This window comes from Dipodomys spectabilis, unplaced genomic scaffold, assembly GCF_019054845.1.
Source record: "Dipodomys spectabilis isolate Male_0828 unplaced genomic scaffold, ASM1905484v1 ptg000173l, whole genome shotgun sequence".
NCBI classification, from domain to species: Eukaryota; Metazoa; Chordata; class Mammalia; order Rodentia; family Heteromyidae; genus Dipodomys; species Dipodomys spectabilis.
The window spans coordinates 11240924-11262737 of record NW_024870850.1 but is presented as its reverse complement, the minus strand read 5'-3'; the positions used below and the strand labels follow the sequence as shown (position 1 = coordinate 11262737).

The 21814-nt window shown below is 55.5% G+C and overlaps 3 protein-coding genes across 7 annotated transcripts; 1 reads left to right on the top strand and 2 right to left on the bottom strand.

The window, feature by feature from the left end:
- Nucleotides 1-2177: 2177 nt before the first annotated feature.
- On the bottom strand, nucleotides 2178-11060 carry Plppr2 (phospholipid phosphatase related 2). Of its 2 annotated transcripts, none has more exons than XM_042693764.1 (10): nucleotides 10864-11060; nucleotides 9720-9894; nucleotides 9028-9107; nucleotides 7427-7615; nucleotides 7162-7297; nucleotides 5918-6189; nucleotides 4803-4979; nucleotides 3847-3969; nucleotides 3614-3665; nucleotides 2178-3503 (listed from the first exon to the last, which is right to left on the bottom strand). In XM_042693764.1, exons 3-10 carry the CDS (start codon nucleotides 9091-9093, stop codon nucleotides 3160-3162), a joined length of 1359 nt encoding a protein of 452 aa, XP_042549698.1. In that variant the 5' UTR covers nucleotides 9094-9107; nucleotides 9720-9894; nucleotides 10864-11060; the 3' UTR covers nucleotides 2178-3159. The 2 variants fall into 2 exon arrangements, with proteins under 2 accessions (XP_042549698.1, XP_042549699.1); XM_042693765.1 differs by having other exon boundaries at nucleotides 9720-9889.
- On the top strand, nucleotides 3308-21583 carry Tmem205 (transmembrane protein 205). 4 transcript variants are annotated; one of them, XM_042693774.1, is made up of 5 exons: nucleotides 3308-3324; nucleotides 18258-18303; nucleotides 18992-19099; nucleotides 19188-19351; nucleotides 21238-21583. In XM_042693774.1, the coding sequence occupies exons 3-5, from the start codon at nucleotides 19000-19002 to the stop codon at nucleotides 21541-21543; spliced, it is 570 nt and encodes a 189-aa protein (XP_042549708.1). In that variant the 5' UTR covers nucleotides 3308-3324; nucleotides 18258-18303; nucleotides 18992-18999; the 3' UTR covers nucleotides 21544-21583. The 4 variants fall into 4 exon arrangements, with proteins under 4 accessions (XP_042549708.1, XP_042549705.1, XP_042549706.1 ...); XM_042693771.1 differs by lacking the exon at nucleotides 3308-3324 and having other exon boundaries at nucleotides 18195-18302; nucleotides 18991-19099; XM_042693772.1 differs by lacking the exon at nucleotides 3308-3324 and having other exon boundaries at nucleotides 18195-18338; nucleotides 18991-19099.
- Nucleotides 11410-17893, bottom strand: Ccdc159 (coiled-coil domain containing 159). Its single transcript, XM_042693766.1, has 13 exons — nucleotides 17801-17893; nucleotides 16916-17025; nucleotides 16728-16819; nucleotides 15639-15672; nucleotides 15369-15457; nucleotides 14882-14963; nucleotides 14240-14435; nucleotides 13796-13881; nucleotides 13623-13699; nucleotides 12937-13058; nucleotides 12398-12480; nucleotides 11822-11938; nucleotides 11410-11653 (listed from the first exon to the last, which is right to left on the bottom strand). Exons 1-13 carry the CDS (start codon nucleotides 17806-17808, stop codon nucleotides 11649-11651), a joined length of 1101 nt encoding a protein of 366 aa, XP_042549700.1. The 5' UTR covers nucleotides 17809-17893; the 3' UTR covers nucleotides 11410-11648.
- Nucleotides 21584-21814: the final 231 nt, after the last annotated feature.

Genomic DNA, 21814 nt, shown 5'->3' with positions numbered 1-21814 from the left:
CTGGTGCTCTACCACTTGATCCACAGCTCCACTTCCAACTTCATTGTTGGTTAATTGGCGATGAGTAACAGGGACTTTCCTGTGTGAGCTGGCTTTGAACTATGATCCTCAGATCTCAGCCTTCTGAGTAGCTAGGATTACAGGCGTGAGCCACCATTAGTGGGCTCTGTCTGTCATTTTTTCTTGAGCCAATAGGCAGTCCCTTCATCCCTCCCTCATTTTCTTTTTTTTTCTTTTTTTCTTTTTTTGTCGGTCGTGGGGCTTGAACTCTGGGCCTGGGCGCTGTCCCTCAGCTCTTCAGCTCAAGGCGAGCGCTCTACCACTTGAGCACAGCGCCACTTCCGGTTTTCTGGTGGTTTATTGGAGATAGGAGTCTCACGGTCTCTCCTGCCCGGGCTGGCTTTGAACCGCGATCCTCAGATCTCAGCCTCCTGAGTAGCTAGGATTACACCTCCCTCATTTTCTGTATCTCCCCCATTCACTTCAGCCACACAGACCTCCTTCCCAGAGCCGTGTTCCTACCACAGGACCTTTCCATGTGCTGTTCCCTTTGCCTGGAATAAATGGCTTTCTTTTCTACTCCTCCAAGGTGTCCATTCCTGTTGTCATTTCCTCAAGTGACACTTCTACAATCTTCCTGTCTAAACTGTAAATCCTGTCTGTCTCTCAGTTCTCAAGCTTGAATTTTCTCCCAATCACATTTCAATGCGAAGCACACACACAGATCCAAACCCTACCAAGGAACATAGCATGCTCCCAGCATTTGGGAGCCTCCCAGAGTGACCCAAGTTATTCTTTCTGCTCTCAGCCAGCTTGGAGGCTCCATCTTTGCTCTCCAGACTCCTAGAGAGGCTCATGTCTGTAATCCTAACTCCTCAGGATGCTAAGCTCTGAGGATCCTGGTTTGAAGCCAGCCTGAGCAGGAAGGTCTATAAAACTCTTATCCCTAATTATCCACCAAAAAAGCTGGAAGTGGAGCTGTGGCTGAAGTGGTAGGGCTCCAGCCTTGAGTGGTAAAGCTCCAGTTCAGACCGCAGTACCAGCATGAAAGAAAAGAAAGGCTGGGAATGTGGCTTAGTGGTAGAGTGTTTGCCTAGCATGCATGAAGCCGCAGGTTGGATTCCTCAGTTCTACATAAATAGAAAAAGCCAGACGTGGTGCTGTGGCTAAAGTGGTAGAGTGCCAGCCTTAAGCAAAAGAAGCTCAGAGACAGTGCTCAGGCCCTGAGTTCAGCCCTGGGACTGGAAAAAGAGAAAAAAAAAAGAGAAAGAAAGGAAAGCAAGCAAGCAAGTGCAGAGAGATTAACTTTCTAGAGGCCACACAATCAAAAAATTGTCAGGATTTTTTTGTCAGCTGTGGGGCTTGAACTCTGGGCCTGGGCGCTGTCCCTCAGCTCTTCAGCTCAAGGCGAGGGCTCTACCACTTGAACCACAGCACCACTTCCGGATTTTTATGTGGTGCTGATGAATCGAACTCAGGGCCTCATGCATGCCAGGCAAGCGCTCTACCACTGAGCCACCTTCCCAGCCCAGGATTTTTTTTTTTCTTGAGAGGGAAAGTGAGTGCCAGGGTAGGGCTGTAGCCAACACTCAGTCCTCTGGTTTTGTTTTATTTTTCAGATAAGGTCTTTTATTTTTTCCCAAGCCAGCCTTGCATCTCTATTCTCCTACCTCCACCTTCTGAGTAGCTGGGACTATAAGCCTGCGCAATCATGCCTGGCTCTGAGTTAGGTGTGTTTTCTTGAGTGCTGATTCCTGGGGCTTGAACTCTGGACCTGGGTGCTATTCCTGAGCTTCTGTGCTTGAGGCTGGCGCTCTATCACTTGAGCCACAGCTCCACTTCTGGCTTTTTTAGGAGTTAGCTGGAGATAAGAGTCTCACTGGCTTTATTATCCAGGCTGGCTTTGAACCATGATAGTCATATTTCAGCCTCCCAAGGAGCTAGGATGATAAGTGTGAGCCCAGCTAGACCAGCCTTTGGCCCTGTGTGACTGGCCCCATGGTCCCACAATGCGTCTCCATGTCTGTCGTCAGATCCACTGTGGCAGTACGCCCACCCAGCTTCACACCCGTCTACACCCAGAATTTCAGTCCTCTTCAGCCCACCACCCGGGGGAGGCAGGCAAGTGGCCAAACTTCTGTTACAAACAGATTTTTATTAAATACGAGGAGCCGGGTCTTTATTAAAGATGAGGAGGAGGCAGGAAAAGAGGGCCGGTGTCTCCTCTGCCCACTGCCTTGGGGTGCTCAGGGTAAGGGAGCCCTTCTGTTCTACCCATGACCCACCCCACCCCCAGATGGCATTTCTTCATGAGGCTGGGGCTGGGGTGAGCACAGTGTGAACACAGAGGCAGGCTCCAAGAAAAAAAAAAAAGTCATTTCCCACAGCCCTAATAAATAACAGAAGGATTTCAGGGTGCCCTGGGTACAGGCCAAGGGAGACAAGATCTCAGCTCCCCAAAGCCTCTGAACTGGGGCAAGCTCTGCTTTTAGGGAGGGGGTGGTGAGATGGGGTACAATGCGGGAGGGGCTGAGAAGGGAAAGGGGTACCCTAAGGCCCTGCCATGGGGGAGCCTGCCCCCAGCCCTCCACTGGACTCGGTGAATGTGAGGAGAGGGGACCTGGTGACAGAGTGGACCCCACTCCCCCAATCTCCCTCCTCTCCTTTGCACGTGCTTAGACAAGGGCGGTCCCCCATTGACTGGCATCATACCCACCCACTCCGGAAATTCTGAAAGCCAACGGCTCCTATTGGCTCATTCGTTGGCTGGGCTTGGCCTCTTGCCTGGGAGCACGCTCCCATTGGCTGGAGTGAGCTCAACTGGCTTAGAATTCTGAGACCCAGAGCTCTCATTGGCTGAGCCGTGGGCCAATGGGGAAATCAAGCTTTCAGCCTTTCGAAGGCCAATACTTGGGGCAAGGGTCTGTCCTGGAGCTCTGGCTTCCTGGGATGTCCCAAGGGGTAAGAGAGACAGGCAGTCTCCCCCAAATGTCCTTCCAGCCATCCTCTGGATGCCTGAACCAGGCTGGGGCTTTTCTTTTTTTGGGGGAAAGGAGGAGGTGGAGGGGCCTTTGGCACTCACATGGCACACGCACACACACGCGTGACAGGGGAGGAAAATGGGGACACCGGGTAGATGTGGGTGGGTGGGTGTAGGTCTCACAGCAGGTGGTCGCGGCTGGCGAAAAGGTAAGGGCTGAAGTTGTCCCGGTGGAAGGGGGAGGGATAGAGTCCGCTGAGGGTGTACAGGTCCCGCAACAGGGGCGTAGGCAGCAGCAGCTTCCGGCCACGCCCGCCACCCCCACCTGGTCCTCCAGGCCCGGGGGAGGAGGGTGAGGGGCCTTGGCTGGGAGTCGGTGCTGGCAGGGGTAAGGGCAGTGGCAGGGGCGTTGGCTCAGACCTCAATCGAGGGCGGGGCACCCGGGGCGAAGAACACATGGCCGGGGCCCTGGAGGACACGCAGCTGGGGATCAGGTGGCCACGGAGGGCACAGTTCTGCGACTCTGAAGTTGAGAGTCAGAGAGCAAAGGATTAGAAATCTGGGGTGGGGGGAAGAGTTAAGGGAGGCTGCAAATTCCCCCCATGTTTAGCCTCCCACTTGCCCGACACTCACTGGATGGGGTGAGCCGTGCCGGTGTCGAATGCGGCCTGCAGGCCTCGGGTTCCTAAGATAAAGCAGCAGAGGGAAGAGGCTAGAGGACCCCTCGACCTCACCACCCCGAGACAGGAGGGGGGGCTCATCACACAGAGAGCAAGACAACCAGCAATGGCCTTTCAGTCTGCTTTCATTTCCTGCCTCCACCCCCCCACCCTCTCCAGCCGGGAGCAGCCCCCAGCCCCCCTTACCTGAGCCACACTTAACTTTTCGAGGGGGCTGTCCGTGGTAGGGGCCTGGCTCAGGTCTTCCCAGGTGGAGAGCCTTCGGCCAGAGGGTGGCCGACTCTGGAAATTGTGCACGACACAGATGACCTGGAATAGAGAGAAAATACGTAAAGGCGGGATTCCACCTGTTTTCATTAACTCTGTGTGTGTGTGTGTGTGTGTGTGTGTGTGTGTGTGTGTGTGTGTGTGTGTGTGTGTGTGTGTGTGTGTGTTGTTGGAACTGAGGTTCCAACTCAGGACCTGGGTGCTGTCCCCCTCAGCTTTTTTTCAGTTCAAGGTTGTGGCACTCTACCACTTGAGCCACAGCTCCACTTCTGGTGAGTTGGAGGGAAGACTCTCATGGACTTGTCTGCCTGGGCTGGCTTCCAACTGGTGATCCTCAGATCTCTGCTTCCTGAGTAACTGGGATGACAAGCATGAGCCACAGATGCTCAGCTTGTTTTTTGTTTTTTGGGTTTTTTGTTGTTGTTGTTTTTGTTTTGTCAGTTATGGGGCTTGAACCCTGGGCCTGAGCGCTGTCCCTGAGCTCTTCAGCTCAAGGCGAGCGCTCTACCACTTGAGCCACAGCACCACTTCCGGTTTTCTGGTGGTTTATTGGAAATAAGTTTTACAGACTTTCCTGCCTGGGCTGGTTTTGAACCGCAATCCTCAGATCTCAGCTTCCTGAGTAGCCAGGATGACAGGCGTGAGCCACGGTGCCCAATCTCAGCTAGTTTTTGATATCATACTATTTAGTACATTGATCATTCCGCATGCATGTATATGTTAAGTGCTGTGGCATCCTCTTCAATTTTGCACTCAGGGAGTGTCTTACTTATGATCCTGTCCCAGAAGTCTTGTCTTTGGCTTTGGGGGCTACCGAGGGGGGGAGAGGGAAAGGGTCTTCCTTGCAGAGATGGGGAGAAGGCTGGGAGTCTCACCAGAAAGGTAGCGATAGATGCTCCAGTCAGGAAACCAGCCAGCACGTCTGACCAGTGGTTGCGGTACTCGGCCACACGGACCACGCCCACCAGGAAGGCTGGACACAGCAGGGCCAGGCAGAGGGAGGGCTTCACCAGGCGAGAGCCCTTCACTCGGAACACTCGGGTCACGTACATCTGTGGGAGCCACATCGATCAGGGGACACGCGGGAAATGAAGTCGCCAAACTCAAGGAAGACGTTGCCTTCTGGCTTAAGGAGCCTGGTCAGGGCACCAGGACAGGAGCGCGTGGCCCTGGGGGTCTTACAGAGATGGGAGTGTGCAAAGGGAGGGCTGCAAGCTAAGGCGGCAGCGAGGGCCTCGAGGGTCCCCAACTACCTACAGGCTTCGGGCCTGAGCTCCAAAGAGTAGAGGTCAGAATCTCAGGTTCCTGCATTCGTTAGTTTCCCAGGAAGGAAACCCAGACTAGAGTCTAGGGAATGGAGGTGCCAGAGTCAAAGCGCCAGATCCAGGGACTCTTAAGAGGTGGCATCTTGAACTCCAGGAGATCCCAGACAGGCTTAGGCGCTTCATCACCCCTAGAGACCAGAAAAAGGAACCAAAGCAACCCAGGGAGGGACTAGGACTAAGAGCGGGATAGAGAGTTAGAAATCAGCAAACGAGTCAGGAGCCCTAACCAGGACCACAGAGGATGGAGACCAAGCTTTCGAGGGGGGTGGGAGAGGCGTGGGGAGGGCTGGGGAAGGGGGTGGGGGTGGAAGCCCACCCAGCAGGGTCTGGGAACTTCCTGGGAACTCCAAGGGGCAGAGCCCCATCTCCAAAGACAGCCATCCCCAACCCAAAGGGCGTAAACAACAGCCTCCCCGGGGCGGGGCGTTCCCAGGACCGGAGGTGTGGCCTGAGATGGGAGGAACCAATAGATTCCACCTGGGGGCGTGGCCTCACGGACTCGTGATAGGAGGCGTGGCCTGGGGCGGGAGGAACCAATAGACCCCGCTTGGAGGCGTGGCCACAACACGGGGGCGTGGCCTCATGGACACAGGGAGGGAGCTAAGGCTCCAGGATGGTTGACCTCCAGCCGCAGGGCCCCACAGCTTGCTCCCCGGAGGGCTCACCGCCGTGTAGGTGACGGCGTAGGCGCAGAGGGCCGCATCCTTGCAGGGAAAGGCGCGGCGGGCGGCGGCCACCAGGCTGGGGCTGCCCGCGCAGGCTCCCTGGTCTGTGACGAAGCGGTCAGGCCCTGGCCGGTCAGGAGAGGGTGGTAGGCAGCCCAAGGCCGTGTAGTTGGGGCGACACACGGACAGGAAGTGCGGTGTGGGGTTCCCGGTCACCACTTGCCCCGCGTTGGCGAAGATGGTGGTGGTGAAGAGGCCGAAAGAGTAGACCCCTGATTGTGCGGGAGGAAAAAGAAGGGGGTTCTGGTCTGGCTTTCCTGCCTGGTCTGGCTTGGAAAGGTGATCCTCAGAGCTCAGCCTCCTGAGGTAGGATGACCGGGGAGCCACCGGCCCCTGGCTCCCTTTTTTTTTTTTTTTTTTTCCTTGACAGTCCTGGATCTTGAACTCAGGGCCTGGGCGCTGTCCCTGGGCTTCTTTTGCTCAAAGTTAACACTGTACCACTTGAGCCACAAGGCCACTTCTGGTTCTGGTTTTTTCTGTGTATGTGGTGCTGAGGAGTCGAACCCAGGGCTTCATGCATGCTACGCAAGCACTCTACCACTGAGCCACATTCCCAACCCTCCCTGCTTGGCATTCTCATACCTCTTTTTAGGCCACTCCGTCCCCAGGGACCCAGGGACCACTAATTATGATTGAGACCCCATTCATGCTGCCAGAAAAATCTCAATATTCTCCCCTGAACTTAGGTCCTGGGTGTTGTCCTTGAGCCACTGGTGCTCAAAGTTAGCACTCTACCACTTGAACCACAGCATCACTTCCTACCAATGTCTAGATACTTCATCCACAGCCATCACTGTTGGCTTAAGCCTCATCCATGTCTCTGGATCTTCCATTATGTCTGGCCTGAGCCCAGATCCCCACTTCTCTCTGTCTCTCTCTCTCTCTTTTATTAGTCCTGTGACTTGAACTCAGGACCTGGACACACTGTCCCTGAGCTCTTTTGTTCAAGGCCAGTGCTCTACCATTTTGAGCCACAGCTCCACTTCTGGTTTTTGAGTAGTTAATTGGGGATAAGAGTCTCACAGGGACATTTTCCTGCCCAGGCTGGCTTCACACTACGATCCTCAAATCTCAGCCTCCTGAGTAGCTAGGATGACAGGTGCGTGAGCCACCGGCACCTGGCGCTGGTCCCTATTTCTTTCCCATATCTTTCCCATATCTCCAACCAAGGCTGTATCGCTCACCCAGGAAGCGGACCAGCCTTCGCAGTGGAGGGCTGAATCGACAGCAGGCCCCAGACACGATGGTGCTTTCCCCGATGCTGGGGCTGGCTGAAGGTAGCACAGGAAAGAAGGCACGCGCCAACTCTCCCAGAAGGATCTGTGGGGCAAAACCAAAGCGAAGTCATCCTAGGCCTTCAAGCCCCCAGTTCTACCAGCCTCCCCCTTCCCCCAACCTGGCCTTTCTGTCCTCCCCACAGTCCTTCTGAGATGACCCACGTGATCTCACCGTGAGGGTGGGCCCAGCAGTGACCAGGGCATAGATGAGGGCCGGTGGTGCTCGGCTGGCGGCCTCAGGCCCTGGGTAGGGCTTGGTGTAGGTGCTGTCGTAGCAGAAAAAGCCTTGGGTGTGCACAGGGAAGGTGTCTGTGAACTCGAGGCGGTAAGCAAGTAGAACCACAATGCCCAGCAGCACTGACTGCACCCAGTCAGGGTGGGGGCGAGAGGCAGAGAAAAGAGATCAGAGATTTGAGGCCCCCTAGACAGACAGACACACACAGACACAGACACACACACACACACACACACACACACACACACACACACACGCAGGGAGAGGGACACAGAGTGGAAGAGGCTAAAATGGGAGATGGAGGCAGAGTGCGAAGGAGTTGATATTTTTTTGTTTGTTGTTTTTGGTGGGCCCTGGGGCTTGAATTCAGGGCCTGGGCCCTGTCCGAGTTCTTTTGCTCAAGGCTGGTGTTCTGCCACTTTGAGTCACAGCTCCACTTCCAGTTTTCTGGTGGTTTATTGAAGATAAGAGTCTCCTGGACTTTTCTGCCCAGGCTGAACTTCAATCCTCAGATCTCAGCCTCCTGAGCAACTGGGATTACAGATGTGAGCCACCAGCACCCAGCTGAGTTGATTCCTTTTAACTTTTAACTTTTTGTTGTTGTTGGTCGTGGGGCTTGAACTCTGGGCCTTGGTGCTGCCCCTCAGCTTTTCAGCTCAAGATGAGCACTTTTACCACTTGAGCCACAGCGCCACTTCCAGTTTTCTGGTGGTTTTCATGGACTTTCCTGCCTTGGCTGGCTTTGAACCATGACCCTCAGATCTCAGCATCCTGAGCAGCTAGGATGACAGGTGTAAGCCACCAGGCCAGGTGATTCCTTTTAACTTTGTAATGGCCTGGATTGTGTGTGTGTGTGTGTGTGTGTGTGTGTGTGTGTGTGTGAACTGGCATCACACTCAATTGGCTTTATTTTGCTCAAGGCTGGTACTCTACTACTTGAGACACATCTCCACTCGGCTTTTTGCTGTTTTCTTAGAAATAAGAGCCTCATGGACTTTGGTTCCCCCAGCTGGCTTTGAACTTGGATCCTCAGATCTCAGCTTCCTAAGTAGCTGGGATTATAGGCGTGAGCCAACACACCTGGTTGCTTTTGATGCTTTGCTGGATGGTTTTTGATACAAGGTCTTCGTATGTAGCCTAGGCTAGTTTTGAACTTCCTCCGGCCTCATTTTCTCCAGTATTGGGATTAACAGGCATGGGCCACCGCCCAGTTAACTATACCCATTTCATGGATGAGGAAACAGAGGCTGGGGCCTAGAGACCCTCATTTGGATAGATGGGGAACAGTGGAATTGAGAGGAATAGTTCTGAACCCGTTTATGACCATTTTGTTATTTTTTTTTCAAGAGGAGGGGAAAGTGATGGGGGTTTGGGTGGTGACGGGGTGAGCAACCAGGGAGGAGGAGAAGCAGGCAGGACTGGGAACCCCGATATAGGAAAAGGGCAACAAAGGTGGGAGACTGAAGTTGGACAGAGACAGAGAAAAAGGCTCCCCCCTCCCCCCTCCCCCCTCCCCTGGGCTGTTTCTGGGTTCTCACCTCCACAAAGACGAAGCAGGGGATGATGGAGAAACTCCTTTTCAGGTGAGGTCTCCCTCCCGCCATGGTGAAGGCTGGGCCTACAGAGTAGGGCAGACCCTTGACCCCCTGTGCCCCATTCTTGAGCAAGGATAAAGCCAAGGAGCTATGGCCCCGCCCACTGAGCCTTCTGGCCACACCTCCACAACCCAGTTGGTCATGGGGCTTGAACTCTGGGCCTGGGCGCTGTCCCTCAGCTCTTCAAGTCAAGGCCAGCACTCTACCACTTAGGCCACAGCACCACTTCTGGTTTTCCAGTGGTTTATTGGAGATAAGAGTCTCACAGACTTTCCTGCTCAGGATGGCTTTGAACCATGATCCTCAGATCTCAGCCTCCTGAGTAGCTAGGATGACAGGTGTGAGCCACCGGTGCCTGGCTGAGAATTCTATTTTCTGTCTGTTGGGGACCCCACGCCTGTCAGATCCCTTTCCTGAGCCCCTCCCCCAGCACCCCCATGGGAGCCCCTCTTCTGTCCTCGTGGTGCATTGGTGTGGGCTGATAGCCAGATCCTCCTTCTCTCCCAGCTGCTCCTGTCCTCCTCCTCCTTCCAGCCCAGCTGCCTCCCTCAGTCCCCCCTCCCGTCTAACCTCAGTCCCAGCATTTTGGGGGCCAATGGAAGCGGGCTCAAACCCACTGTCCCACCTGGTCTCACCTGTGAAGGCGCCCTATGGCCTCCTCCAGGACACCCCCTCGATCAGAGACTCACAGCTGCTCCTACTGGGCAGCAGAGCGAGGGTGATCACCCCCATTGCGCAGATGTGGAAAATGAGGCCCAGGCAGGCAAAGGTCGACACTGTGGGTCCAATACTCCATCCACAAGGCCTGCTCTATAGGGTGACATGTGAGGAGAGGGTCACCCAAATAACCCCACACCAGCACCCCCACAGCACATAAAGAAGCCACAGCCTCCACCCCAAATGCCAGGCACACAGAGACACGCTGTGACGTGGAGAGGACCGAGCTAGGTGCTTCCCTCATGGAGAACAAGACAGGCCTGCTCATTCAGGCAGACACTCCACGCTCACGACACCCCTAACTACACACACACACACACACACACACACACACGGTACAGTGTACGTACAGCCTGTCAGACACCCACACAGACCAAACATGTCCCCCTACACCATCACTCACCAGGGGACCCTGTGTGTATTATCACAAGCCATCCCTCCACCACAGTCACACCTGAGAGTTCACCGTCCACCACACACCAGCACACACCAGCACACACCGAGGCACAGAGCGGCCACAGAGTCACACCCCCACTTACAATGAGCCCCACAATCAGCAGTCCGAGGGGAGAGACTAGGAGCCATGTACAAACCACAGCCACATGGTCGCCTAAGGGCACAGAGCTGGGTCACGACACGGGGACACAGATACTCACACACAGCCACACTATCACCCCAAAAAGACACAGGATCCCAGACACACTCATACCCTGAACACACACACAGTGACAGCCAGACTCACACAATCGACAGTCACCCAACCATGCCAGCACATCCTATCAGACACCCACAACACACACACACACGTCGGTGGCAGGCGCAGGAGACAGACACACACCGCAGACACACCCGAGGCCACCACAGATTCACAACCAGCACCGCACCATCACCCACAGACACGCTCGCCACCATCGCCTGCCCTCTCAGGCCTGGGGTCCCCCCTCCCCCGGGATCGCGCCCCCTCCCCTCCCCTCCCCCGCCGGACCCCCACCGCGCGAGCCCACGTCCTGGCCTGGACCGCGGATCCCGGGCTCAGGGGGACGCCTCAAGCCCCTCCCTCACCTATCTAGGTCGTCGCCGCCGCCTCTCGAGACCCTGGCTCCGCCCAGAAGGGGGCCGGCGCCGCGGGACAGACAGACCAGGCTGGACGGACCGGTGGACGGACGGACGGACGGAAGCGGAGACTGAGACCCGGACAGCCCGGCCCGGCTGAGCCGCGCAGACTCGGCGGCCCGGGGAGGGGAGGAGCCTCCCGACAGCTCATTGGCAGAACCCAGCCAGGGGGCGTGGCGTGCTGGGTCTCATTAGCATGCGAGGGCGGGGCTTTCGCCGCTCGGGGGGCGGGGCTGGTGGCGTGGACGGCGATGTGGACCGAGCCGGGGTGCGGGGGACCCCGGGGGAGCGGGAGGGCGGGGTTCCGACTCCGGGACTCAGTGTCCCCTAACTTTGGCGTTAGCCATGGAAACCCAGATCTTTCAGGGACCCCCTGAGGCGCTGTGGAAGAGCCTGTTGGGCCACTCAAACCGGTCCCCAGTGACCCTTGACCTTGTCCCATATCTACTAAGTCCCCATCTGAAGTCCCCTGACTTCAGCTGCATCCCCAACTGACCTTGTGTGTGTGTGTGAGAGGGAGACAGAGACAGACAGACATGGGAGGGGGGGTGTCTCTGCACAGTTCCCAGACACTGAGAAGAAAATCTGGGGGCTAACGTGGTGGTGGTGGGGTGGTGACTGGCAGGTTTTGAGGCTCAGGAAAGCAGCAGGGGCGGGAGTCCGGGGCGGAGAAGGATCTCTGCTAGTTTTATTTTCTCTCTGGAGGGATCTTCTGGGTGAGCAGTCCCGGCTGCTCAGGCTGAGGAGAGAGAGAGAGAGAGGGCACATCAGGGCCTGCCTGGACTCAGGGAAGCCCCAGGACTGCGAGGCAGGGCTCCACACACCGGGGTGAGGAAGCTAGGGCTGGGGGGAGCCCTGCCCTGGCGGTGGGGAGGGGGCAGCAGGGAGGAGCAGGGAGGGTTCACACCGGGTGGGAAGGACTGGTTGTTGGTGAAAGGCGGGGGTTCCCAGTCAGAGTCTGAGTCCCAGGAGGGGAGCAGCGGGCTCAAGCGCTGAGGGCTCAGGCAGCGATGCCCCTTGCGGCCTGTGGGAGAGACGGGGAGGCGACGCTGGCTATTTGTCCAGCAACCGCCATCCCGAGCGATGAAAGCGCAGGGATCCATGCTACTGGATCACAGAGGATCCTAGAGGATCATCATCTCACGGTCATCCCCAATCACAACCCCAGTTACTCTTGGGAGAGATCCTACATGATTGATACCCCATGATTCCCAGATGAAACCTCCAAGGAACTCTTGTTTGGGGTTTTCTGTAGCCCAGACTGGCTTCTTCTAACCCTCTCCAGTCTCCTCCTTCTGACTGCTGAGATTACAGGTGTGTACCACCATGCCCAACTTTCCACTAACTCTCTAAGACTATCTATATTAATAACTCTCTATAATAGAAATGTGATCACAGAATAGAGAGCCAACTAATATAACATCCCTCTGCCCCCAGCTGGAGAGAGACTTCCAGATCCCTCTTGGTTGCTCGAGACCCTCACCCCTGAGGTTTGAGGCCTTGGGAAGGGTCCCAGATGACATGTTGAGACCATCGACGGAATTCTGTAGCCCATGCACAGCTGACCTGTGGAGAGATGGAGAGATGGGGACTCTGGGAGGTGTCAGATTGCTCAGGAAGAGGACAGCAGCTGTGGACAGGGGTGAGTCTTAGGGGAAGGAGGTGGCTAGACTCAAGTGGACCCCACATTCTTTTTTTTTTTTTTGGTCAGTGGTGGGGCTTGAACTCTGGGCTTGAGCGCTGTCCCTGAGCTCTTCAGCTCAAGGCTGGTGCTCTACCACTTGAGACACAGCGCCACTTCCCATTTTCTGGTGGTTCATTGGAGAGAAGAGTCTCATGATCTTTCTTGCCCGGGCTGGCTTTGAATCACAATCCTCAGATCTCAGTCTCTTGAGTAGCTAGGATGACAGGCTTAAGCCACCGGCACATTTTTGTGGTCAGTAGATGGTGTCTGGTAGGTGTGTGCGGGAGGTATGAATGGTCAGATGAGGGTCCTAGGTCAGACTAAGGGCTAGGTATTACCATATGTCACTCAGCTCTTTCTGGAGGTCATTCTTCCAGTAGTTACTGCCTTCTACAAACCCCCCTTCAGTCTCAGGACAGGCAGCTGGATCACAACCCTGCTGGGTCATCTTAGTCAGGACCTGGGGTTCAGGTGGGGAAGGGGTAAGAAATCAGACACGTCTGAATAATAAGAATCATGGTGACAGTGACTTCACACTTATACGCCAGTCTGCATGCATTCAAAGTGCCTAACAAGAGGGTACTGGTGACACGCCTGTCACCCCAGCTACTCAGGAGGCTGAGATGTGAGGATTGTGGCTCAAAGCCAGCCCGGGCAGGAAAGTCTGTGAGAGTCTTATCTCTAATTAACTAGCAAAAAAAAGCTAGAAGTGATGCTATGGCTCAAGTGGTAGAGAAGTAGCCTTGAGCATAAAAGCTTGTAGACAGAGCCCAGGGCCGGAGTTGAAGCCTCAGGACCAACACACACACACACACACACACACACACACACACACAGTGCTTACTTCTCAGTGAACACAGCTATCTGACCAGGGAGAGATGGACTGCTATTGTACCTATTATACACCTTATGGAGCAGGGAAACCTGAGGCCCAGAGACATCAAGTGAATTTTCCCCCACATTGGGTCACACAGCATTAAGTGGTAGAATGGGGATCTGAACCCAGCCTCCTGTCGTCGCTCACCTTGCGACACTTCACCTGCGTCTTCTGCATCTTTTGAATATTCATCAGGTTCTCCGAGATCTCTTCTTCCTGTGCCTCTGTGAGGGGTGGGGGCTCAGAGGGAGGGAGGTGGGACCCCACCCTACCCCATCTCCCCCCAGCTGTGGGCTTGTTGGTGGGGGGGAGACACTCACGAAGCTTCTGATAAATGAAGGACACCTCTTCTCGCACCAGCTCCAGCTCCTCCCACAGGAACTTCTTACTGAGAGGATGGGATGATCTAGATCCATAACCCCTTCCTCTCTCCCTCTAGACTCTGCCACCTGCCCACTTCCTCTCCTATAACTCCCTCACACCCAACATTCAACCCCATCCTCACCTCCTGAGCCTTGGTCTCCACTCTCACCCACGCCCCATCTTCAGCCTCCATCTTCCAGCCTCCTGACTCCCCAGCCTCCCCTGCTACTCCCCCAGCCCACTCCCTCCTTCCCCACCCCACCCAGCCTCCTCTCTCTGGGATCCCCTGAGCCTCCCACCCTCTGTTTCTGGACCCTGCACCCCCTCCACTGGCCTCCATTCCCCCAGGCCTCTCCCATTCAGTCCTCCTTCAGGCAGCCTCCACGCTGCCGGAAGGCCACCTGTCCCGGATCTCCTGGGCCAGCAGCTGCAGGCAGCGGGTGGTGCGGGCCCGCTGCATCTCCTCTCCGTCTTGCAGGGTCTTCTGCAGCCCGCGCAGGCCTTGGGCCAGGGCCCCGTACAGCTCCTGCCGGCCCTGCTCCGTGTTCCATTTTTGCCCCTTGTTTTCTGCCTGGCGGACCGAAGGGGTCAGCATATCTGCGGAGACCATGGAGGGAGCATGGGGCGGAGGCTGAGGCCGGCCGGGAAGCCAGCCTGCCCCTGCCTCGGACTGGCTGTGACCTGGAACTCAGGCATCCCCCAACCTCACTCCTCCCGGCCGGACCCTAACAGGACCAGCCTCCAACTTGACCTCGTCCTCCATTCCATCCTCAGCACTAACTTTGACCTCCATCTTGCCCTCACCTCTGACCTTGACCTCCATCTTGCCCTCTCCTCTGACCTTGACCTCCATCTTGCCCTCTCCTCTGACCTTGACCTCCATCTTGCCCTCTCCTCTGACCTTGACCTCCATCTTGCCTTAGCCATTGATCTTGACCTCTATCTTGTCCTCACCCTGGCCTTGACTTCCATTTTGTCTTCACCATTGACCTTGGCTTCCATCCCTTCCTCACCTTTGACCTTGACCTCTCTCCTATCCTCACCTTCGAGCTGCTGGATCTTGATCTGCTGCAGGCAGCTCTCTTTCTCCAACATAGTCACAGAGTGGTTCAGAAACTCAAAAGCCTGGTGGGCAGCAGGGAAGAGGTTGGGTCTGAGGTAAGGAGGAGGACAAAGCAGGGGCCAAGGCCGGTGCCAGTGGCTGGCATCCTAGCTATTCAGGAGGCCGAGATCTGAGGATCGCTATCCAAAGCCAGCCAGGGCAGGACAATGGGTGAGATGCTTTAACTGACCACCAAAAAGCTGCAAGTGGGAAGTGGAGCTGTTGGCTCAGGTGGTAGAGCGCTAGCCTTGAGCATAAAGCTCAGGGACGGTGCCTAGGTCCTGAGTTCAAGCCCCAGTATTGGCTGGAATGCACGCGCATGCGCATGCACACACACACACACACACACACACACACACACACACACACACACACACACCGAGAAAGGAAATGGACAGAGGTTTTGGGGACCGGGATGAGGTGATCACCTTTGTCTGAGCCTGGAGCTGAGTCTTGAGTGACTCTAGTTCACATCGCAAGAATTTCTGGGTGTCGGGAACTATCATGGCAGACTTAACTGTGGGCAGAGGTAAAGGGTGAGTTGGACCAGGGCAGGGACAGGGTAGGGGTAAGAGAACCTCGGAGGAGAGGGGGAATGCATAGAGCAGGGACAGGGCTGGGTGGGCCGTGATCAGGGAGATTTGTCATTTCAGGGTATATCTTCCTTATATCACTCGGTGGGGTAGGTGGATTCTCACCTTTGCTTTTAGAAGAGATGGTCTCCAAGGACTTCTGAAAAATGGGGACAAAAGGGGAGCAGAAATTTGTCCCTGGAAAGGTCACTCTGATCCACTTTGGAGGACAAGACAAGAACTGGGTTTCTTGGTTTCTAGGTGTTGCAAACCAAGGGTGCATGTAACGCTGCCTCCAAGTGCACATTCATGCACCTCCTTTGTGTGGCTCTTCCCACCTGTGTGTGGGCTGGTGGGCTGTCCCCGACCGCAGGTGCCGACCCTGATGCCGGCTTGGGCTCAGGCGGTGGCACTCTTCATTCCCAATAACATCAGGAAAATGGATGCCGTGGGCACAGCTCTATGTAGCCGACACACCTAAAACCATGCATCCTGGCTAAAACACAATCTCAGCCACATCCAAGCTCAGTCACAAGCATAAATAACTCACTAGACTTAGGGCATCCTAGCATATATCTCTGACACACAGTCACAACCACGCAGACACACAAGCAAAGTCATCCCAGAGACAATGAGGGAGAAAACCCTGCCAATGCATCCCTCCCATTCTCAACACTTGGATGAGCCGAGCGTGATAGCTCATGCCTGTAATCCCAGCTACTCAGGAGGCTAAGAATCAGGGTTGAGAGCCAGTTCGGGCATGCAAGTCTATGAGACTCTTATCTGAACCAGCAAAAAGGCAGAAGTGGAGCTGTGGCTCAGATTGGTAGAGTGGAAAAGCTCAGAGACAGTGCCCAGGCCCCGAGTTCAAGCCCCAGTAGGGGCACCTTCCCCCCATCCCCCAAATAGGAAGACCTGCCTGCGAGGGGCGGTGTCCTAGGTGTGGAGCCATACACTGAAGGCTCTACAGAGTTCCCCATCCACAACCCCAATTCTCTTATTCCCTCCTCCCAGTACTAGATCACAGTGACTTAAGAGACTTCCTGTCTTGAGGGGTGTTTCCTGAGTGGGGGTGACCTTGGCTAGTTCGTGTTGTCTCTTCAGAAGCTTCTGCTCATGACAGTGCTTCTTCTGCAGGTCTAGGTTGGAATAGGAGGGAGTCCCATGCGGCGGAGGCCCTGAGCCCCACCCCGGCCTCCAGCCTACGCTCCTCACAAAGACCTCAGAAGCAGCAGGTCCCACGGCCTCTAGCTCTGATGTCCTGGACCAGTAAGTCTTGAAGTCCAAAGCCTTGTCAGAGGAAGAGCCTAAGGAGAACAGGTTCCTTGAAGCTTAGCCCAATCTTCTCCCTCCCCAGCCCTCCAGACCTCAGAACAAGCCCCGCCGTGAACCCCTGTACTTATTACACTTCTCTGCATTGGCAGAAAAACACGTATCCGAGGGTGAAGGAGGTGAGCACTGATAGGATACAGAGAAGTCGGGGTCCAGGGGTAGGCCGGCCAAAAGAGGGTCACTGCAAATGGAGATGGGGGGACAGGAGCTGTTTTGAGATCAGCCCCCAAGTCTTCCTTTCTTCCCCTCCCAGGTCTTCCTCCGCCTCCTGCCCAACACTCTGATGTCTTGAACACGTGTGTGTGTGTGTGTGTGTGTGTGTGTGTGTGTGTGTGCTGGTACTTAGGACCTGGGTGCTACTGAGTATTTTTTTTACTCAAGGCTAGCATTCTACTACTTAAACCACAGCTCCAAGTCTGGCTTTTTGCTGGCTAAATGGAGATAAGAGTCTTACAGACTTTGAACCCCGATCCTCAGATCTCCACCTCCTGAGCAGCTAGGATTACAGGCGCAAGCTATCAAAGCCTGGCTTGGTTGTATGGGTTTTGAACTCGGGGCTTTGTGCTTGGCTAAGCAAGTGCTCTAGGATTGGGGGTCATGCACCCCTACCATGACCCCCCCACCCCCCACCCCAGCCCAAGAACATCATTGTTAACCAAAGAAACCCTCCAGCTGGACGGCCCTGGGTTCAAATCCTCACCCTGTCCCCTCCCCCAACCGTGTGGCTCGCGGACCCCAGCAGTGGGAGGTCAGAATCTGCTCTCCAGAGTCACGCTGAGAACTTGGGGGTGGAGGCAATGGAACCCTGAGCGGACTAGACGCGGGACAGGCATCTGGGAGTGTCGAATGTGCACGGCCATGCCTCTCCAGCCTGGGACCCCCCGTGTCCCCAAGGCCTTGGGCCCTGTGCCCACCCGGCTCCCAATCCCCTTCCGTTCCCACCTACCACATATCACCTGTTCATGCTCTCCCATGAGAGACCGCGAAGCCAGCCCCCAGCCGTGACGCTGAAATTTGATCCCGTGGGGACACCATCGCTGGAAAACGTGCCGGAGTTGAAGGCCGAGTCACAGAGAGGGGTGTGGCCTGCACTTTAGCTCCGCCCCCTCGCCTGGCTAGCCCCCGACCTCATTGGCCCTTTAAGGTTACCTCCACTGTATGATTGGATAAAGGCCTAGCCGAGGGGGGCGGGATTTCGAGGCAGTTCCGGATAATCTATTAGTCAATGCCTAAGGCGGCGGGACAGATGAGGGCAGGTGTGAGATCCCATTGGTTTAAGGCTCAGCGGAGAGGCGGGACTGCTTCCTGATTGGGGAAAGGGAGAGCTCTACCCGAGGCGACGGCCCGCCGCGGGGTCCGCGCTCCGCCGCGGTGCACGGCCCGGAGCTGCTGCGCCGTTCCCGGTGGTCCTGGTGATCTGGCCCCCGGCGACCCGATCGGCCCGACTCGCGACTCCAGGTGCTTCGCGCTGAGATCCGGGGCCCTGGCGGCGCGGTCTGTGTCCCCTGGATGAGTTGGGGGTCTCTGGGTGGTTTGGGGGTGTTCATAGGAGATCTCTCGGGTTCTTTTAGGAGAGGAAGGGCGGGGTTTAACTCAGAACTGGATTCTGGGGTGACCCTTGGGAGTCACTAGGGGTGCGGACTTGAGGTGCTAGGGCTGAAAGTTGGGGGGGAGAATCTCGGAGGTAGCGAGAGCCTGAGGTTCTTTCTGTGTGTGTGTTGGTATTGGGACTTGAACTCGGGGCCTGGGTGCCAAGGCTGACAGCTCCAGAACGGCTTTATGTTGGCTAACTGGAAATGGCCTGGGCTGTCTTTGAACCCAGATCCTCAGATCTCAGCTTCCTGAGTAGCTAGGATTACATCGTGAGCCTGTTTAGGGAGCTTGGAATTTTTATTTATTTAAGGCATGCTAAGGATGGCCTCAGCTCCTGGCCTGGCCAACGCTCTGCCCCCTGAGCCACGCCCCCCAGTCCAGAGTCTGAGATCCTGATTGGAGTGTTGGAGGGACTTCCCACCCCCCCACCCCCAATCCTGGGTTGCTTCCCCTTGATCTCTGCGGGATTGGCAGTGACCTGGCCCCTAGACTCTGGGCTTGAAGGGCAAAGGGCAAAGGTAAAGCTTTGAGTCACCGGTGCCACCTTCTCCAGGGCTGCAAGATGGAAGATGGCGGGGACTCAGGAGGTCTGATTAAGGTGATCCATGTACTGGTCTTGTCAGGTGCCTGGGGCATGCAAATGTGGGTGACCTTCGCCTCAGGTAGGGACCCCCAGCCTAACCATCCTGGGCACTGGGAGTGGGAAGGGCCCTCGGTAAGCGTCCTAACCTCTGGTGTCCTGCCTCCCAGGCTTCCTGCTCTTCCGAAACCTTCCTCGACATACCTTCGGCCTCGTGCAAAGCAAGCTCTTCCCTTTCTATTTTTACATCTCCATGGGCTGTGCCTTCACCAATCTTTGCATCTTGGCTCCTCAACGTGCCTGGATTCAGCTTACATTCTGGGAGGCCAGCCAGGTACGTGGGCTTGAGTGCCGCCATTCCCCACAGACCTAATCCCCAAGACCCCACCTAGAGTGACAAGTTTTCTAGGAAAACAAAAGGGGGGGATGGGGGCTCTTTGTAGATAGAGTACCGGGTGTCTTTGTGGGTATCTGGGGCGTGCACAGCCTTCACGACTGTCCCTGGCAGCCTAGTGTATTCCAGAAGATCTCTCCACTGGCTTTTTCTTCCTCTGCTCCCTGTCATTGGGTTCACTCCAGGCTGTGGTGACTCAGCGGAGCTGGGGCACTGACCCCGGTTCATTGTTTAAAAACCAGCCTGACTGGGAATTTACACTTCTCTATCCGCTCCCCACCCCTCTCCACACATTTGCTAAGCCACAAGGCAAGACACTATCTACCTCTGTCTCTCAAATTTCTCAACCCTGCCTTACTATATTCCTCAGGTGTGGGCGGGTGATTCCTGACAGGTGTTTCAAGAATAATCTCCCAGAGCCCGGCATGGTAGTGCATGTCTGTAATCCAGCACTTAAAGGAGGAGGATCCTGAGTTTGAAACCAGCCTGGGTTCCTAGTGAGATCCTGTTAAAAAAACAAAACAAGGGCTGGCTTCCCAGGGCTGGCTCAGTGGTAGAGTGCTTACCTTGCATGCATAAGGCCCTGGGTTTGATTCCTCAGCACCACATAAGCAGAGAAAGCCGGAAGTGGCGCTGTGGCTCAAGTGGTAGAGCATTAGCCTTGAGCTAAAGAGCTGTGGAACAGTGCCCATGTCCAGAGTTCAAGCCCCATCAAACAAAACAAAAAATAACAAAAAAAAAGCAAAACTGGTACCTCTTGCATGCTACTCAGGAGGCTAAGATCCAAAGGATCACAGTTCTAAACTAGCCAGGCCAGGAAAGTCCCTGAGACTCCATCCACAAAATAACCAGCAAAGGGCCGGGAAGGTGGCTCAGTGGTAGAGCGCTTACCTTGCATGCACGAGGCCCTGGGTTTGATTCCTCAGCACCACATAAGCAAAAAGAAAAAGCCGGAAGTGGCGCTGTGGCACAAGTGGTAGAGCGCTAGCTTTGAGCTGAAGAGCTGAGGGACAGCGCCCAGGCCCAGAGTTCAGGCCCCATGACCGGACCCCCCCCCCCCCCCAAAAAAAAATAACCAGCAAAAAGCAAATCTAGAAGAGTGGTAGAGGACCAGCCTTGTAAGCACTCTGAGCAAGGGTGAGGTCCTGAGTTCAAACCCTGGTAGTGGTAATATAGATATACACATATATAAATAATATGTGTGTGTGTGTCACAGACAGTAGAGGTAATGGGTCTCACAGGCATTTTATTGACTTTCTGTGAGACTCATCTCCTGGGGTTTGGGCCACAGAGAAAAGAAATGAGCCCTATCTTGGAGACCCCTGGTTTAGGGGAACAAAAGAACAATTCGAATTCTTTTTGTTGTTGTTGTTGTTGGTGGTCATGGAGCTTGAACTCTGGGCCTGGGCGCTGTCCCTCAGCTCTTCAGCTCAAGGCGAGCGCTCTACCACCTGAGCCACAGCGCCACTTCCAGCTTTTTCTGCTTATGTGGTGCTGAGGAATGGAACCCAGGGCCTCATGCATGCAAGGCAAAACTCTACCACTGAGCCACCTTCCCAGGCTAGTAATTAGAATTCTGTAGCTTAATTTCTGGTCATCTTAAATAACCTCGATTTTGGGGAACAGTGGATGAGAAACAAGACCCTGTCCATAAACCTGGTAACAGAGGAGTCTCAGGAGTTTGGGGGGAATATAGGAAAGAGAGCCTTCCCTTAGGAACCCCTGATGTTGGGGAACACTGTGAGCATTGAGAAGGGACCCCTCCCGGATCCCCATCCTGCCTCCCAGCCTAGTGAGTACCTTCACCTCCGCCATCCCCCCATCAGCTCGGCCTGCTACTCCTGAGCCTCACGCTGGCCACTGTCAATGCCCGCTGGCTGGAGCCCCACACCACGACCACCATGTGGGCCCTGCAGGCCATGGAAAAGGAGCGGGGCCTGGGCGGGGAGGTACCCGGCAGCCACCAGGGCCCCGACCCCTACCGCCAGCTGCGAGAGAAGGACCCCAAGTACAGTGCCCTCCGCAAGAAATTCTTCCACTATCACGGCCTGTCTACTCTCTGCAACCTGGGCTGCCTGGTGAGCAACGGGCTGTGCCTGGCCGGCCTGGCCCTGGGCCTCAGGAGCCTGTAGCATGGGCCCTGTGTGTAAATAAATGCTTCTTTCAAAATGACTGGTAGTTTCTCTGCCCCCTCTCCATTAGGCACACATGGCCTGTTTCCCCCATTCCCGAGGCTTAAGGATTTGGGGTGTTAGCTATTGCAGCTCCTAAGTGTCTCTCTGTTGTTATTGTGATGAGGATGGTGTGTGTGTGTGTGTGTGTGTGTGGCCTGGTCCTGGAGCTTGAATTCAGTACCTGGGTGCCGTCCCTTAACTTTTTCCACTCTCCCACTTGATTCAGAGC

Bases quoted from the DNA above. Each gene is read 5' to 3' on its own strand.
- Tmem205 (XM_042693774.1), top strand. From the start codon at position 19,000: ATGGAAGATGGCGGGGACTCAGGAGGTCTGATTAAGGTGATCCATGTA. The intron at 19,100-19,187 runs GTAGGGACCCCC...CCTGCCTCCCAG, and splicing joins GTGGGTGACCTTCGCCTCAG to GCTTCCTGCTCTTCCGAAAC. The intron at 19,352-21,237 runs GTACGTGGGCTT...TCCCCCCATCAG, and splicing joins CATTCTGGGAGGCCAGCCAG to CTCGGCCTGCTACTCCTGAG.
- Ccdc159 (XM_042693766.1), bottom strand. The intron at 15,458-15,638 runs GTGAGAATCCAC...CTCTGCCCACAG, and splicing joins CATCTCTTCTAAAAGCAAAG to TTAAGTCTGCCATGATAGTT. The intron at 13,700-13,795 runs GTGAGTGTCTCC...CACCCCTCACAG, and splicing joins CTTCATTTATCAGAAGCTTC to AGGCACAGGAAGAAGAGATC.
- Plppr2 (XM_042693764.1), bottom strand. From the start codon at position 9,093: ATGGCGGGAGGGAGACCTCACCTGAAAAGGAGTTTCTCCATCATCCCC. The intron at 3,970-4,802 runs GTGAGACTCCCA...TCTCTATTCCAG, and splicing joins CATCTATCGCTACCTTTCTG to GTCATCTGTGTCGTGCACAA. The intron at 3,504-3,613 runs GTGAGTGTCGGG...TCTCAACTTCAG, and splicing joins GGCACGGCTCACCCCATCCA to AGTCGCAGAACTGTGCCCTC.